The 19,330-nt window shown below is 40.2% G+C and overlaps 1 protein-coding gene across 5 annotated transcripts in view; it reads right to left on the reverse strand.

The window, feature by feature from the left end:
- Positions 1-19,330, reverse strand: part of KIAA1549L (KIAA1549 like) — a 74,863-nt gene that overhangs the window by 39,782 nt on the left and 15,751 nt on the right. For 4 of the 5 annotated variants that reach the window (XM_074918485.1, XM_074918484.1, XM_074918481.1 and 1 more), the window contains exons 9-13: positions 19,082-19,233; positions 17,447-17,618; positions 13,933-14,096; positions 7,911-8,101; positions 4,488-4,615 (exon numbers count right to left, since the gene is read on the reverse strand). In XM_074918485.1, the coding sequence (XP_074774586.1) occupies positions 4,488-4,615; positions 7,911-8,101; positions 13,933-14,096; positions 17,447-17,618; positions 19,082-19,233 (807 nt within the window). The remainder of the gene's footprint in view (positions 1-4,487; positions 4,616-7,910; positions 8,102-13,932; positions 14,097-17,446; positions 17,619-19,081; positions 19,234-19,330) is intronic. The other variant, XM_074918482.1, reaches the window with a different exon arrangement.

The raw sequence follows: 19,330 nt of genomic DNA on the forward strand, positions 1-19,330 counted from the left end.
AAGCAGACTGCTACATCACTGCTACTGCTTCAATTGCTATTGCCATATTTCATTTTAATTTGAGTCACTACAGACAACTGCTCAGAAATTCAGAAAAACTGGCTCTGACACTGAGCTGCCATACCGGACAGTGGGAAAACTAGTGGCCCACACTTGTGTAGAATAAGGGAGGCAGCGCATCATATCTTGGCTGAGTTACATCCAAAAATCCTTTCGATTTTAGCCAAGCCAATAATACAGCCAAGTTCTCCCCAGTACTTTGTTCCTGCAGGCTGATTTTCAGATATCCCTACAAAGAACAGAAGAAAAAGATAATTAAAAATGTATGACAGCTTCTGCCTGGACAGTGACAATTATAATCTTAGGGACTGATATTTTAAAAAGGAGTGAGGCCCTTGACTGAACAACTTCTGAAAAGTTATATCTATTTTTAAAGACAGTGTCCAAATGTTTGGAAGATAAGAAGGGTTCCAGCTGGGATTCTTAGGAGGGGTACAGGAAAGTTTCTTACACGAGGAAGTTTGACTCTTTGGGGAATGCTGCTTGTGCATCTTCACTTGTGATATGTGTCTGTTCATGACGATGAGATTCAAGTACAGAACCGGGCTCAATTATACAGCCAAAGGTTCAGAGCCATGCAGGCAAAAGTACGGAGTCAAAGCTATGGAGTCATCCCAAAAGCTATGCAGTCATATGCTTCATGAAGAACTGCTAGCAAAATAAAGCTTTTCTTTTTCTCAAAACAAGCAAGCAATCACACCCTCCCGAAGATGCTAACGGGAAAGTTGCCAAATCAAGCACTTCAAGGTTGGAAAAAACAACCTATATAACTTCCATTGGCTTCGCTTTGTGAAGAGCTGGTGAAAGGAAAGGTTTTAGTGTAGGCTGCTGTAGATCTTTAAGCAGGTGTGGGTGAAGCTATTTGCTTCTCCCTGAATGATATCTGGCCCGATAAAACGATAGGTGAAAGTGTGAATATCCTGTTGTTCTTTTACAAACTCATCACAGAAATTGCCTGCGTCCTCTCTTGGCTGATTCATTCATCTCGCAGCCCTCTAACACGTGCAATTAGGCACTTCTTTAAAAAGGTTTTAATTGTTTTTTTTTTTTTTTCCTAAGTGCCCAAAGCACAACTCATCGACTTTCATAGGAAGTTTCCTTTCTAAAAATACCAATAAGTGTTTGTAAGAAAAAAAAAAAAAAGGAAAAAAAATGCAATTATATTACCAAAGTTTATCGCTATTGTAATACAAATAGATATTTCACTTGTATTTTCTGTAGAAATAAGGTTCAGCTGAAGAATTCTCCTGATCCTCAAAAACATCAGGTCTGTAAGCCAAACCTGTCAGTCTGTGCTGGTTTCACACTGTTCACTCTCAGCCCTGACACACTCCATTTGGAGTCAATTTTGATACGAGCCATATAGAGTTTATGTACTGAGGTAACATCCAGTGCTGTCATTTTTCCGTGTAACTAAATGTCAGCAAGAAACAGAATCTAAAATTGGTCTGTAACTATGGCAACTAATGAGCCATTCTAACTTGGAGTCCCCAAATCAAACATGTGACCATCAAGGGATTCATTCCAGTTTTAAGATGCTGCTTCTCGGAGAAGAAAATATGCTGCTGCTTTTGCTGACATGCGCATTAGAGGTGTCAGCCTACAACCAGGCTGGAGAGCTGGAGAGGGTTCAGACAAACAACTAGGAGAAAAGTGGCTTCTTTCTTAAACTGGAAGGAAAAACAGCCAACACATTCTATTGATGCTAATCACGCTGGATAAAGATAAAAGCCTGCAAAAAGAACAAAATATCAGAGATGACAGCAGTGTTTGTAATCATAGCACTGGGAAACAAAGCCTGAGCTCTGTGATGAACAGTAATGGGTGCCTTGATTTTTGTTTCTTAATTTCAACTTCAACAGGCATTTGGGATCACACAAAAGTCAAAAGCACATCTGCACGTGCACATGGGAATAAACGTGGGGCTAGCTCTGTAATTCTGGGAGGCCATTTCATCTCCCATGACCACACCTTCCTTTTCAGAAGCTGTTCTGAAAGGGTTCTATCAGGAAACTTGCCTAAACATGTCATGCCTACAGCTAAAAAAAATCTCCATCTCTTTACCAGGGCACAAGGTATTTATTCCCCTTCGTATCTCTGCCTGGAAAGCACCAGGTGACCCTTTGTAGGGCCATGGCAGTCAAGGGAAGGAAGGAGCTGAGGGCTCTGCAGAGAAGGTGTTTCACACGCAGGCTCCTTCAAAGCCAGAGTAGTCAGACAGAAACAGCCTGTCTCATATTTCATATATATGCTGTACTACTACTTTTTAAATGGGCAAATACTGCTTTTCCCTTCTGGCACGGGAGCTGAGTATCTCAGTGCCAGCATGCAGCAGGAACAAATGACAAGAACCCGGAGTATAAATGGAGTATACGCTAAAGAAGTTTTCCCTACAGCACTAGAACCAGAAATCATTTAGCTGCTTCAAACAAGTTGCACCTTGACCATCATGAAGTAACATCATTATTCAGGCCTTTTTTTTTTTCAGAAGACAGAAGAGAGAAGGAAAGATAAATGTGTAATTAAAGCAGTTATTAGTTTTCCAGAATAATTTGAAAAGCGCATAGTTATTGTTATCAAATGAAGCTGAAGCTAAAATTATAATTAAGATTTAAAATAAAGGGTTAGTATTCCCTTATACTACATTGAAAGGTTTCTTTAAGTAGCATGTATACGTTCTACAAACACACTAGAGTCCGGATCGGAAGAAAGAATGTTAAAGGTTAGTTCTTTCACAAAAAAACTCAAAGTTCTTACCAATTTTCTTTGAAGATTTAAAACCTAGCAAAAAAAAAAAAAAACAAAAACCTTCACTAAATTGTTTTGCCTACACGTGTAAACATCACCTGACACTGGCTTTGAATATTGGCTTTCCTGTGTAGGGAATAATAAAACAAAACCCAGCATAAATTACAGTTATTAACTCCGGTAACCATAAGCGTTGCTGTCTCAAAATAAGCTATGTTTGAAATGGTGAAAAAATAGTTATGACCCTTGAAACTGAGAGCCATGAAATATTGTCATGCTGTCTATGAAAAAAAGAAAAAAAGAAAAAAAGAAAAAGACAAAAAACCTCTCTAGAAAGACCAGTCAAAACACTTATTACAGGTGTGGAGTAACCCGTGAAGTGACAGGTCTGTCAGAAGCAAGCCGTACTGGTGACAAACACGAAACAAAAGAAAATTAACAACTTCAGTTCTTCACGTGACTTTGCAAATATGCATAAACCTCAGTGCAGCTGATTTTAGAACAGAGTAGTATGGTTCCATCAGTCCCACAGTCCCACAAGGTGCAATGCTCTATGGTAAATGAATGGGAAGCACAGAGGACACTTGGAAAACGCAGTGTGATTTTCCTGTACAGAACAGAGGCCACCTCTGGTGCTTTGGAGCTGTGTCTGTATCTCCCTGTATTCCTGCTAAAGCAGCAAATCCTTTGCGTGACACATTACATAACAACCATCAAGAGATGATACGAAGTGATATCAGGGTTGCCATCAGAATGCCCCACAGAGGTTACTCAGGTGATTTACTGGAGAAAGGAGAAGAGATCTACACTGAGATTTTCTCTTTATCTGAGACCTTCCAGCCACACTTCCATTTTTAACAAAGAAGAATTAGGGACTTGTGTCCATGACAGGATCTGATGAGACCACATCCAGTTTAATTCCCTCCCTTTCGAGGCAAGTGATCAATTGGTTCAGCCACAGTGTTTTCTATTCATATGGAAAATATAGCTACAGCAGCAAGGCTATAACTCAGGAGAAATAAGCAGACACACAGACCAAAAAAAAAAAAACAAAAAGCAAAGAAGAAAGGGTATTGAATTCTACTCTGATCAGATGTTCCTGATACATCTCAAGTCACAAGGTCACCCCAAGGGCTTGTAAAAAACATCCAGTGTAACATCCTAAGGTGCATCAGGAAAAGCTGCCAGTAAGCATTCGTAATGGGCATGACAAGGATGATAAGAGATGGAAGGTTAAAGCTCTGGATGTCTCACACTTTCTCAAATTAATTTTTACCTAATTAATTCATCTTCACCAAATCTGGGCCAGCTTAGCAACAGCAGTAATGGGATTTAATATCTTAGGGCTCTACACAAAAAAAAAAAAAGCTGTAAACCCTGTCCACCTACTAAGCAGCATCATGTCTTCATTAGTATATTGGTATTTAAAGAAAAAAAAAAGAAAGAAAAAAAAGAAAGAAAACTTGCAAAGGCCCACACAGACAGTAAACACCACACTGTTCCGTGTGAGGTTGAGAAACAGTTCCAGCAGTAAAGGGGGAGAAAAAAAAACAGCAAACCAGCTACAAACAGAAAATGCCCAAGTACTGCTGAAGGTACGGGAAGGTGGTTTCGACATCGCCTGTGTGGGTACGGCTACAGGGGACTGCAAGCAGCTTTCATCAACACACGCTTCTCACCGTTTCTTTTCCTCCCGTCGTCTTTTGTCACTTTTTGCGGTGCCAATACTTTCTGGAGGGAGCTCTGGCCGGAGCTGGGCTTTCCTGACCCGTTGCTGATGATGGAGCCGTTCTGACTCGGGGACCTGCTGCAAGTAACCATAGCAACAAGGGAGGCTGTGAGTTCTTCCTTATAAACCTCATTTCAAGGTTATTTCCTTTGCACAGTTTGCATCACCGAGTTTTCAAGTCTGATTTTATACCCCGAAAGCAGACAGAAACTGCACACAGAGCAACACGGGAAAGGCAGGAACAAGGTGATGGCAGGAGAACGCGACTGCTCAATTATTTGAGGGTTGACAGGCATCGCAGCGGCATCGAACGCAATCGCTTCTCGTGCACAACCCCCACAATGACAGAAGCGGCACTGCAGAGGACAAAACTCCCGTTATCAGTTCAGTGCCATTTAGACAGCTAAAATAAAGCAGACCTTTGTTTTTGCATATATGGCTAAACTCATTCCTTTATTATTTAGCCTGCATTTACACTCAACTCTTTTGTCAAACACAATGAAAAATTCACTCACTTTACGCCCACACTATGCGATAAGAAAATTCTCCTTTTTTTTCCTTTTTTGCATATAACCTGCTTTAACCAGCACCACTATTTGCTGAAACTCTTAAGGAAATGCTTGTTTTACTCCGCCGTTGCATATCTTTGCCCAAAAACTGGTCCCTGCAGAGGGTGAGGAGGGAGGGCAGAGCAGAACCGCTGCGAGCATCCAGTCCCAACGAGGAGCAAGAACAGAAGGGAGCAGCATAACTCTGGGCTGCACTGGGAGCAAGCCCTCAGCAGAACTTCTCTTCTTTTTGGGGTGGGCAAATTACTTGAACCCTAAGGCACAAGTTGGGAAAAGCAGGCAAGGGTATAAAGTGTTCAACTTGGTGCTACTCTACATCCAGACATGGTGTCACAGTGTTTCTACATGTGAAACCTGCCACAACGGGAATGAAAACATTTACAAGGATCTGTATAGCTACTCCTGCACCTATCTGCAATCTATCCCTGCATTGTCACAGCCCGTGACAGAATACTATAAAGAGGTTGCAGCACAGAAGAACAAAAAACAAAAAACCAACCAAAACCAAACACAGACATCACAAGGACTTTCATTTACAGAAGGGAAAAAAAAAAAAAAAAAAAAAATCAAGTTCTGTTGCCATCACAATGGCTTTATATCCAGAAAATGGTACTAAAGTAAAACAACTGTAAAAACCATCCTGTAAATTATTGCCAGTACTGTATTGCCATCTTGAAGCATTCATTTACCTCCAGTTCTGACTGCCCTGTCTGGTATAAGCAGAGCGTTTACCATGGTCAGAACAAGAAGGGACAAGTATGAGAAAATTAATTCTTACAGATCCTTTTGAAGATAGCCTAGGTGGAAATATATATAGTTTGAGACAGGCTATTTCCACCTACAGGGCTTTATAAGAACTCCAGCTCAGCTCAGCCCAGCCCGAGGATTTTCTTGTGAGATTGTATTGAGAATAAATATTCTTGAAAAGCAGCATTTCTCCCCTATAAACCTGCCTGTCACTGCTAATGAATAATCCCAGCTCAGTGAAAAAAAAAAGAAAAAAAAAAAATACACCCGGGGACAGAACACCACCTGAAGAAAATCTGCTCCACTTGGGAACACGTTATGAGCACAGACAGCTTGCACAATGGTATCTGCTGCCACTAATCTAAATATTCATCCTTTTTAAGTGCTCGTCATATTATTAACTGCGAAGTTTCCTTCAGTGGTAATATCAGAGAAAATATTCTGATCAGTTACCAGCCACTTCATGGCAGTCTGATTTAAATTGACCTTTCCAGGCAGCAAAGTAGCCTAAATGAATGAGCAAATATATAAAGGTCAAGAAATATTTCTTCATCTTTAGAAACCATTCAATTCCATCCCCAGACACAGATCCTGGGAATGAAAAAAGGCTGAAATTCTGCATGTTCTCACTTACTCGAGTAATCATTCCAAAGGAGTCAAAACTCTTAGTTATTTGCTTAGAAAGACACCAATGTACAACGCATTTTATGATCAGAGTAACTTTCCTGTGAATTCCTGGATCAAGTTTGCTTATCAAAATTTGTTTAATATTGTGCAGGTTAAGGAGGGGTGGATTTCTGCACCCATTCCAAGGACTGAATGAATTTCTTAATCACTTTTGTTAGAGGATTAATTAATAGGGCTGGTTTGCAATTTTTGTGTGTAATTACGCACGGCTTTGGAGAGGCCTCAAAACATTTTAAAGAACAATTCCTGTTAGACTAAAGACTTAACCTGTGGTGGCCCAGCGCCAGCAAGCACAGCTGGTGTCACAGTCATCTTCCAGTCACCATTTCATCAGAGGACAGAAGACTTCAGAAGGGACAAGTGCTTTTTGGCTGGGACTATACAGCCTGACTCTTTATTTTCTTCTCCCCTTCAGTATCATTCTTCAGCAATAAAAAGTTGATAATCCTCCACTCTAAACTAGTTTTAAGGAGAGCGGGTCATGGAAAAATGGCCTTGAAGCATGCAAACCAGCTAGGATAAAGGGATAACCTGCTTTCCTTGCCTGAGACGGCCAAGACAAGAAATAATGACCTTCAGCTCTTCTGATGATGAAGGTAGACATGAAGTAAACCTTTCTAATAGGAAAAGTAGTGAAGAACAGATTGCTCGAGAAGGCTGTGATCATCCCACCTCCGGAAGACTTTAAAAAAAGGTAGATGAAGTTGAGCTAGGGGTGTATTTGACCCTGCAGTGTGGAGAAGAGGAAGAGCCAGATACCTTCCTGGGGACCTTCTAATTTGTCATCTTTCAACTCTGTAGATTTACTATGAGGAAACTGCAAACCTGGGACACTTTACCCTAGCCACTGATGTTATGCAGTCTGTTCGTCCACTCTCAAAAGCGTTGTCCTTCTGTAGATGTTTTGGGTCTAAAGGTCTTCCATAATTGAGTGGATGTTTAGGATTTGCCCTTCTGCTAATGACGACACGTAGTCCAATTCTGACAGCATCCATCAGTGCAGTTACAGCAATTTACAGGGGCGGAGCTCCTGTCTTTTGGTTCATTTGAGAAATGATCATTATTCATGTTCCAGAGCCCATGTTTTGTTTGGGTTCATCTCCTGTACCACACCAGCATGCCTACGAGAGCCACTTCCCATTGACCTCCTCCACGCACGGACAATCTGTGAACACTTCATTCTATTTTATCTTGCATTTTGCAGCAATCTTACACACTCAGTGCAGGCCAGCGCTATGCCAAGAATATATCATGGAGGAACCATCTGCCACACACAGAGCCTGGGTGCCAAACCTTACAGTTTTTCCCTAAGCAACCAGCAGCATGTACCCTATTCCACCCCTCTGCAGGAACACGTCGTCAGTCCGTACCTTTTCCTGGTTTCGTTGGATTTGGCAGTTTTGATGGTGCTCCCATCCTGAGTAATTTCTCTTTCCTGGGAGGCAGGAGCATCTCTAACTGGAAGTGGAAGTACAACAGTCTCCTGAGTTACAGGTAAAACCTCATCTTCAGCCCCCTGCTGACCTAAGTGTTGCTTGGCATAGTCAAAGCCTTGTACTGGCTGAAAAAAAAGCAAAAGAGAGAAAAAAAAAAAAAAAAAGACATTTCCAGCATGTGTCATATTTTAATATAGGACTCCCATTTCAATATAAAATTTTCAACTACCCCTTAACTTCGTTAATTACGTGACAGGTAAAAATGTGTGGATTACCATTCGAATGCCCAACAACAAACCAATTTTCTGATGAGATCTCCGTTCCACGTTTTAAACATGTTTAGCGAGTATAAAATTGATCTTGGCTAACCCTTCTTACCCTGCTGTAATACCTCCAGACTAACAGACAATGGAAGAATAAGCATACAGAAGAAAAAAAAATTAGGAGGAAGAAAAACAAGACCATACAGAAAATGGAAAACTTTCTCTGAGAAAAATCTTGTGTTTCCAAAAAAAGGTGGGAGCAATTTATTCCAAATCAAGACAAAGTAAAAACGGCACACATCAAAATTTCATGGGCAACATTTTCCAGAAAAGGATCTTTTTCAGATCGGTGAAATTCTATTTCCCCTGGTTTGCCAGTTGCCTACTGGGAAGGTTGTTATTGACTTCACTTGTTTCTCTTGGGAAGCAGCATTTGCAGGAGCCTTGCAGCAAGGCACCCCAGGGCCGTGTGCCCAGCTGCTCCTTCCCCGAAGCCCGGCCAGGCTTTCCTGGCTGCCTCTGCAAGGAACAAGCAGAACTGACACGTGCCTTCTGGGCAAAACAGTTGCCAAAAGGTGGGTTCTCTTTAATGGAAAAATTAAAGCATTTAAGCAAAACTTAACTTTCCAAACTGTGTTTTCTATTGGGGGGAAAAAAAAGGGGGGTGGAGGGGAGAAAAAACCCAAACCAACCTGCATTTTATATTGAAAAAAAAAAAAAAGAGAGAGGAAAAAAAATATGAAAAATAAATCACTCAGAGAAAATCCTAACCACCTCTGGAAAAAATATGTAACACATTAAAACGTTCTTACGACAATAAATTGATTTTAAAAACATGGAAGGATGCTTTTTCTGAAGTACAAAGACTATTGATAGAATGTTAAAAAAGCACCATAAAACATTTCAAAAGGTGAGCAGTGGTGATTCTAACCCTCAAACATATTTTGGGAAACACATCGGAATGAGATAGTTACTAACTGAATAGTCTCTCTCAGGTTCCTGTCATGTTATTATTGAATATTTTAGTTCCAGAAGGAAATCAGCTGGACCACAAAATTTGTTGATGGCACAGAAAAAGGATGAGCTCTGAAAAAACATCTTCTTTTGTTCTGTCCCTTACTAAATTTGGGCTATAGCTATAAATACAGACAAATTTCATAGGCAATCTCAGTCTGAAAATAATGGCATTCTGTGCTATTTTTTAAAACAAAACAGGCTTTTTGTTTATGGGGATCTACACCGCAATCCCTGTTCAAACTGAGGCTGAGGATTTCGAAGGTGCTCACATACTCCAGTATTCCTCCGCTAAGTAGCTCCGGTGAATTAAGGAGATGCTGACTGGGCTAATGCTGACCTGGGAGAGCAGACATCTCCGCGCATTCCCCCGACGAACCTTGCAACCTATCAGAGAAATGCCAATCCACCATCACCACCCCATGGCAAGTCACAGTCATACTGCCCCGGACTGAGCCCTCTGCTTGCCCTCCTCTGAAGGCAGGGTGCTACAAAAGCAGCCACCAAATTAGCCACGAAGGGAAGAAATGAAGAGAATGAAGGAAGGGGAAGCAGAAGCTGCATGAAGGACAGCTAGGAAGAACTACTATACAACATCCTAGATAGCAATATTTTTAACCAAACAAATTTTTTTTCAAGTCAGTCAAGATCTTCCTAGATACTCTGCCAAAAAAGGTAACAAAAAGATGATGAATTCAGTCATTTCTTCCTCCATGCACCTGAAAGGCATAGAAGTTACAACTTCACAACTTATTTTTTAAAAAGTAATCAACAAAAACAAACGAAACCAAACCAGAAGCAGCAGAACATGAGAATTACTTAAGAACTCTGCAGATTCCCAGCTTGGATCTGCCAAAGGAAGAAAATGAAGGATTATTTTAATCTGAGTTCTACTTACCACCATGTCTAGTAACAAACTGCAATAGAGGAAGAGCTGAAAAAGCCACCCTCGTCAGCAGACATATTGTGTTAAGTAAAATTTGATCTTGGAACCCTGCTCTGTAAAAGCCCACAGGAGCAGATGGCTTCACCACCCCTGAAGGGAACTGGCAAGACTATAAATCCCAGTCAGGCACTGCTGAAGCACTGCAAGAGTAAATGTCCAACACAGCCAAAATACTGAGAAAGACCCAAGGTCTGGGATTGGAATATTGCTTTTGAAATAATAAATAAATGATGAGACCATTAAATATTAAATTACACTGCCTGGCAAAGGGTAGTTTGAGTACAGGGAGTTGTTTCTGGGACTTCTTCCCTTGTAACAATCATGAAAAAGACTGATATTTTAAAAGAAAAGAAAGAAGAGAAAAAAAAAAAAAAAGGATGATCAGCCCCTCCCCTCTACATGTATACCCATGTACACAGACATCATCTCTGATTTTTTTTTTTTTTTTTCCCCATGCCCTTTATCAAATTGATAATGGTTGTTTTCTCAGGGCCTGCAGTATTTGCTTTGCTTGTGGGTCTTCTACTGCAGATCTTATCTCTGTTTACCTGCAAGCTTATTCTTTCATCCTCTAAAGGAAAGAGAAGGGGACAAATCAGATTACAGCCTTTAAAAAAGCATGCTGTGAATTAGAAAGCAAGAGAAGTAAAAGCTATCACCTATCCAAAACCTCAAAGTAAAAACAGTTGCTCGAAATAAAAACAGCATTGAAAGAACATTAAAATAAAATTTCCATCGGAATTTCACCAAGTTGAATTTATATTACTTTTAATTTTACAACTGGAGAGCCAACTGGAAAAAAAAAATATGGTAGCAGTCCCTTTTTTCCTGCAACTTAGTCCAGATGTCTCTGACTGCTAAGGCAATTCAGAACAGCAACACTAAGAAAGATCCTATAAGCTACACTACGTACGAGAGGTCATTTTTTAAAACTCCATTTATTTAGCCTTCAGTCCATTACAATAAAAAAAGCCATTCCTTAATTACCAGGCAGAGGCAGCAGTCTTGCTGTTCTGTTCCATCACCTTCTCCAGGTACAGGACAGCTGAGCCTCAGTGTCTCATTCCCCTTCTGTGCCGTGCTCAGGCATCCCGCCCCGCTGGCACAGGACCAGGACTGGGACTCCGGAGGGCCGTGGCAGGCAGCTCAGCTCAGCTCAGCTCAGCTCAGCTCAGCTCAGCTCTGAGGACCCGCAGCCTCCGCTGCTCCCAGCAGCAACAGGACTGCAGCGATGAACAGGCAGCTCTGCTCTGCCAGTCCCCTTGGTGCAGGACTTCTGGCATCGGAACACGTTAAATGGCACCACTCAAAACAAACCCAGCTGAAATCCGTGGTTGGGAGCAGCCCATAATAATCTCTTTTCCTCTCTATACAGTTTGCTGGATATTCAAAAGGTATCCAAAAAATTGCTCCAGTGATTCAACAGCAAATCTCAGATGCGGAGAAACAAAGTATTAAAGCTGCTTCTTAAACTAAAAATCACTCTGCTGTGACACCACTTACAGAACAGATTCATCAAGCAGTCTCGGGCACTTTTCTAAGCCTTGAAATAGAATATATTCGTTTTAAACGTGATATAGATACGTGCTCACCAGCTATTTATATTGCCAAACTGCATCAAACGTCTCAATTACAGTTCAGGTAATTACCACTACTCCTGATATCCCTAATGCTGGTATAAAATTAAAACCATTCTTTTCAAAATGACCATTTTCATTATCTTCCCAAAGTACATTTCTTAGCCTTATTTTAAGCAAGGGTGCTGAAATCAGGGATGACAAAACCAGTCCCTTTCCAATCCTGCTGCAGAATTTATCCTCCACAGTCCATACACCAGCACACACCCCAAACTAGACCCGGCTGAACCTTTTCGATGGAGCCATCAGTGGGAAACTAAACGGAAAGCAATTTAGCTTTCATTTTGAAAAGCATCACTTCTCAGATAATGAATTAAATTCAATTCTATGGAGTCTCAAAATATATGAAAAGGGGAAATGCACTCTAGAAGTGGACCTCCTGCACTCCAGCTGCAAACGTGAACGAGTCTACAGGAAAATCCTCTCAAGTGCAGAACGGATGCTGGGAGCTCAGCACCAATTGTTTTGTTCTGCAGATCCACCCCCGATCTGACTCTGACTGCTGATACAAATGTAAACTGACTGAATAGGTTTTAACCTGACCACCTATCTTATAGCCTGATTAAATCTGATGTCTCAGGAAAAATAAAGAATCAGTTTTCTCTCTCTTTTTCTTTTTTTCTTTTTAAGGACAACTATGGATTAAAATATTAAAACGCTTTCAAGTTTTTCCTGTGCTGTAGCTTTAAACAGCAGTGGGTTTTTTTTAAATAGTGACTTTCTTCAGCTGTAAAGCATCCCATAATGATGGCCAGCTCAAAACAACGTACAAATTTAGTCTCATTTTGTCTTTTAGCTGGGAATAAGATTACATATAAGAAACAAGTGGTGCACAGTATTTGCAACAGCCCCTAATAAAGCACAATTTGCATTTTAGAGGTTTCAATGAGACATTATATGATATTACTGCAGTGGTATTAATTTTTATTTGTGTCTGTGATACTGCTTGTTTCACTTTTGCAGCTCTAGTCTTAACTCTAGTTTGATAACACTGGATAAATAGATGAGCATACTGGAACCAAAATGGAAATGCCTTTTTTGCATTATTTTTTATACAAGTCTTTATCCAACTGGCACCAGCTGCACCCATCTGCAACTAACCTAAGATGAGGAGAAAAGAGCTGTCATATGCATCGTGCCTTCAACTCTCCCTCCAATCTACATTTTTCAGCAGAAGCAACAGAGCTGAAATCACAATAATCCTGCTGTCTGTAGCATTAAGAAAAAAATCTATCATTTCAACCCCCTGCCAATGGAGAAGAACAATGCCAGCTAAAAGGGCAAAGGAGCAGGATGACTTACACACAGGCTCTTTAGCCTAAAAAACTCCTAACTTTGGGTGGCTCTGTTTAAGAGCTGTTTAACGGCAGCACTGAGAAGGCAGCCTCTTTTCACTGTGGAGAGAAATCAGTATTCTGTGACATTCTTCTGCTAGAGAACCAAACTGGAAATGTATTTGATTTGGAAAAAAAACCATCTTGTAATTGGTATGGGTTAGTAACTTTAAGGAAAATATAACTGTTTGAACCCGACCAACAATATCCACAAATAAATTAGAAAGTTCAAAACTAGAAAAATAGCAGTGGGAGAAAAAAAAAATGCAAAGGCTGTCTTCTCTGGATTAGCAGCTGGGTGGAGAACTGGTTCGAAGCAGGTCTGAACTGCTGCCAAAGCCCAGAGCTTCGGCCACCACCACCTGCAGCAGGTAGGGGCAGCTCAGGCCACGGACCTGAGAATGAGGTTCTACGGGAGATGTGCGGCTGACGAGGCCTGGGCATAACGTCCCATTTCCTCAACTTTATGAAGGAAGCACCTGCCCCAAGTAAAGCCTCCTCAGCCCTAATGCCTTACATCACTGTGTAACAGTCACTCTGTCACGGCCACCCATGCCTCAAAGGATGGGCTGTTACGGAAGCTGATGAGTCCTGAGTAAAAGAGCTGTGACCGGTGGTATCAAGGACAGAGAAGTGCAGAGATCCAGCCTGTGAGTAACAACCACTTCGATTCCAAACATCCTTCAACTACACCTAGCAGAGAAACACAGTTAAAACCTCATTAAGCCAACGGACATCTCGGATCAGAGATCGGTCACTCACTTTAGCTCTCTGAGGCAGGTTCATCATGGTGTCTGGTTTGAAATCGTTCTTGTTCTTTCTGCACAGAACTGCTGTGATGATGATGATGATAACCGTGACCACAGCAATGGGAGCCAGCACCGCTGCAATGATCCACAGGTTGTTTGGAGGGTTCTTCACCACCGCTACAGAAAATCGCAAAGCAGCATGGGTGAGTCTCACGGTGCAAGCGCAAGATTTAAATCGCTTCCGACACAGACTTCAGCTGTCTCCATATAATAATTAGTTTAAAAGGATTGTTAGTAATCTAGTTATATTTTTGTATCCCTTAAGTAAAAAAAAAAAAACAACACACACAAACCAGCAACACTGTTCAATTCACAAGTCTCTTTCTTAGTTATATGTTACTTAGTTATACGCCAAAGCAGCCATCAACTCCCAAGACAAATTTGATGCTGTATTAGATAACACTCCAAGGGTTCGTTTACAGAATAAACACAAAAAGGTGCAGGTAATACATCCTTCATTATTTTTTAACCACAAAACCAGCTTATGGTAAGGTAGCACGTGTGTTAACAGTATACACGTGGAGTCCATACCTGGTGCAAGGACTGGCTCAGCAAGAGTAAACTGAGCAAAATGAGCTTTTTCAACAACAATGAAGCTAAGCATACTCATAATTATTATTGGTATCAACAGGGCAGTAAGAAAATGCTTCTCTTGTGCTCTAAAACTACTTCAGCATAGTTAAGGTGAAAATGCATACATCCTTTCTGAAGGAGGGGAAGTGATGAGGTTGGAGAGGCCTGTTTGCAGATACATTAATAACAGCACCAGGAAAAGGGTCCCTCTCGGAAATGCAGCGATGCTAAAATGTTTTAGATTTCGTTTCATCAGAATAAAGTCTCTTAGTATGAACCTTCAACTGGTACATACAGAAGAGATCCTCCTGCGACACATCCCCCATTCTCTCATTTAATTTCTTTCCGGAAAAACACCAGATAATCTCCTTGCGATGCTGAATTTTATTTTAGTGAAATATTTTGTGGACTTCCCCATGCTATGTCTATTTTCCTATGGTGCTGGTTGCTGGTGTGGACAGGCAATTGTGAGAATACAAGCGTAAAGCAGCCTTTCCCATTTCCTAGGAGACTAGTGCTTTCAGATGCCATCGAGTTTATTAGCTGTCAGAGGCACTCAGCATCTTTCAGGATCAGACTCCAAACGCATACCATGTTGTTCAGCAGCAGTTACAAAAGCCAGCTGAAAATCTGTCTGAAGCTTGAGCCTATTTTCTTTGTTTATCTACAACTTTTTGCAAAGCCAAGGAGTTTGTTGGGTGAGAGGAATAGCAGCGTTAGGCACATACCTTGCGCAGTAACCACGTGCCCAAAAAGCCAGGTTGAAGTCTTTCAGGGTTCACTTTTCAATGGACTTGCATAATTCTAAATTATCGACTTTGACATTTAGTTTGGGGATGAAAAGGAACTGAACCTGTATTTTATCAGGTAACAGTAACTTTATAGACTGCTGTTGTGAGAGCAGCAAACAATTGCTGAAAAAATCACACTTATTCTTTCTAGGGAATGCGGGGGAAACAATGACCTTATGGCTTAATAGGACAGACATTTAGGAGCCCTAGTTTACATATTTAATTCAGTTATCAGCTTCCAATGTGACCTTGACTAAGTCAATCCATGATTCGTTCAACTCAACAAGGCAAGACAAGCAAGCCTTTTGTTCTGCCCTAACTCAATCCCTCACTTATAAAACGGGAACATCCTTAATTTTTGTTATATTTGTCTGTCTTGTCTAACCAGACCATGAGGTCCCGAGGGTAGATGTTTTTTCTCACTGCATTTTAGTACGGAACTTCTCATTCTGCTATAACAGAAGTTATAATGAGTAAAAATGAAGTGCACACAAAATATTTTCTTTGGAAAGACAAAGACAGACTACAAATACCATGTCCAAAATGAAAGAAATGGATTTTTTTTCCATAATAAGGTATAAAGATAGAACTACCTCCTCCATTTCAAATGCTTCAGAATCTCAGTTACCCGGGGTTATAATTTCAATTTCTGTATATTCTCTTCTTACAGTTTTTTGTGCATATTTAACTTGTGTGAAAATCTATAGACGAATGAGGCTGTCTTATCAGATCGTGGAAGTATGAAGTTAGATGACGAGCAGCAGATGTCATAATTGCCTAAATGCCCATGTAAATCACAAAACTGCACAAAGAGCTAGGAAACCTCCATGTATTACCTACAGCTGCTTTAGTAAAAAATGATGTTTAAAGAAATATTCTCATCGAAAACAAAGCATTTTAGAATTTAAATGCTAGACTTTATGGCAGCAGGAATGGAGATCCCTGGTTTCAGTCCAATTAAAGTCAGTAACAGACCATGATCAAATCAAGGCTCAGATACGTATATAGTGTATTCTCTGGAAATTGCATCATACTTCAGTCTTCTAACTTAATCATATGTTTATGGATGATACATCAATTACTTTATAGAGCGGTCCCTTCTTTCCCTATCACCACTACATGTAGTTATTTCAATATCACTGCTCCTTCAGGCAGAAATAATGGCATCAGGCAGTCCCATTTCACATGCTGTTTAGCCAGTAAGGAGATCCAGTACAGAAGTCCACTATAAATAGTGGATAAAAACCTTGGCAAAGTGGAACGATTTGGTTAGCTAAAGGCATCGATTTAGTCATTAAGCTGTTATTGCACGAAGAACCCTCCAAGTTTCACCACAGGTTTATGACAGTGGGCCAACTATACAGGAATACCCCAAAAAATTAAGAAAACACCTGTGCCCACAATCACTCAGTATCTGATGCAAGTCTTAAAAAATAAATTTGAAAAATACTCTTCAAGAATTAATAACTTTCTTGGCCACGTTATTCTGAATGAAAACTGTCCATACATGCAGTAGTTCTGTTCAACTTTTGATCTGTTTCTAAACAATATCTTTAACAACCATGTTATGCACTTTACAAAGTTCTTGGTGAAAAATTATTATTTAAAAATTAAAAAAAAACACAACCCTTCGAGATAGACATAATCTACATTATTCTGAACAAGTCACAATAAGTGACATCTTGATAGCCCCCACATTTTGCTTTGGGTCAAGTTATTTGACTATAGTAGTTCAGCCTCATCAGTCATTAACCTGTGGTGTCATGGTTTGGTTAGCATCAGAATTAATTCTGACTTGACAGTTCCAGAAAGTTCTTCGGTTTGTAGAGCTGTATGCATGTAAAATTAGTTGTACAGTAGAGTTTACAATGATTGGCTAAATAATCGTTGGTATATAGCTTTGATTTACTACAATAAAAGATTTGTCTGTCTTCCACAAGAAAAAGAGCAGCCTGACGTAAGCAGCTGCTTAGAAATGTGCAGCTGAAATTTGTCTCTGTGATCAACAGAGGCTTCCCCCACCTACACTGGTTATTTCACAAGGGGAAAAAAAAGAAAAAGGAAAAATTAAGGACTAAACCACAGAATTAAGAGAACTCTTACGATCCGCTTGAACTTGAATAACATAACCCAGTGTCAAGGCCATCCGCTGGGAGTCAACGGTACTCAAAATTTTGGCAGCTGCGGTGCCCAGCAAAGGCTTCCCGTTGTATAACGTATAGTATGTCAGTTCAGCCGGCTCCTTGGGTCCTGGGATACGCTGGATTTTTACCATCTTTCAGGGAAAAAAAAGAAAAAAAAATTAGAGGAAGAGAAATATACTGTATTTGTATTATACCACTGCAAAACCTTCCAGGAGCTATTTGAAGGCAGTGCACCCAGGGAACTCCTTCAGGACCCCATAAGCTGCATGCAAATATTTTCACAGGATCAGAGCTTCTCCTCTTCACAGCCTAGGCTATTAAGATCAGTGAGGACTGACTGCTGGCTTAAAAAATTTAAAACATGATCCTAAGGTAAAACTCTACACTAAGAAAAGCATGCGGTAAAAAGGAGGAAAGGATCAAATGTTTGGACATTACAGTCCTCCATAAAGCGGGAGCTCTTAAAATCTGTCCCAATATTGAAACGTATACTTTACTGGCATACTGCAGTTGAAAAATCCCCTCACATTTTACCTCCACACTCATTATTTTTGATCCCAGGCTGACAATAAAGAGATCCATGCCTTTTCCATTTTATTCTGCAGAACACCAGCAGAATTTTTACATTGTACCTCTGTCTTCCCTGAGAGTAGATGAAGTGTCAAACACCTCTAATGATGAGAGGAAAAAGAAGTTTTGTGATTCTTCACCATTATATTGTGGACTAAAATATGTCATGTCCTCATGGAAAATTTTACAAAGGTTCACACTTTCGGCAAGTAAAAAACTATTCCTTCTTTTGAATTTTTTCAGTGGGAAAACACACAGAATTGTGGGCAAATGAGAAAAGTAGTAATTTATTTTTATATTGCAAGAAGCAATTCTTGAAAAACATCACATAATCAAAAAAAAAGCAGTAACTTGTCATGCAATTTTTGAAGACATCTTCTTTGAATCCCCCACAACTACGTCGGCTAAATTAGTGAGGAAACAAGATACGATCATTTCAAAATACTGAATGGGAAACGTTGCTAAATAAGAGAAAGATGATTAATAAATTACTCAGGATTGAAATCTCTACTTCATAATGTGATCTGTGGCCACATGATTTGAAGACTAACCTTTGTATAAAGATTGCTTCATACTTTTTTTTTTTTTCTTCCAACAAAAACTAAAGAAGTTCTAGCATTATTGAGTTACCTAGGAAAGGAAGACCTAGAACACTTTTTTTTTTTTTTAACGAACAAAAGCCTGGAACTCTTAATTATGCTGAATACAAGACTTTTCACTAGAATATGTACTTCGTACCAATCCTCATAGCAATCAACGATAAAATATTTATTAACACTGATCAATTAACGACAATTTCTAGAAGATAGAGGCATGCAAACATGGCTGACTGCAGAAAAAGAAACCCATTAGTAATGCCACCCATTTTGCACTCACTGCTTTGACATCCATTAAAAAAAATGACAAGAAATCTCAACCCAGTTAAACTTTTTTTTTTTTTTTGAACACAGATTGAGACAGGACACATGCAAACAAATCCCTTTTTTCCACACGTATCTAGGCAAACCGATGTCGCATTGAGCACCTGCACAGTGTAGCTGCCCACGGTAGTGGCACGTTTGAATCTCCTTCCCTGCTGATGGGACATCATAAACAGCGGGGCCAAACGCTGCTCCATTAACCTTGCAAAGCTCTGATTGTTCAGTCCCAGCAATGCAATGTCAACCCCTTGAATAACTGGGAATGGAGAAAAATCACGTTATCAGCACATCTTACATGGACAGATAAAGTAACAGATGGTCTGCAGGGCAGTCTGGGACAGGGATGTACTCAC

This window comes from Athene noctua, chromosome 14 (genome assembly GCF_965140245.1).
Source record: "Athene noctua chromosome 14, bAthNoc1.hap1.1, whole genome shotgun sequence".
Classification (NCBI taxonomy): Eukaryota; Metazoa; Chordata; class Aves; order Strigiformes; family Strigidae; genus Athene; species Athene noctua.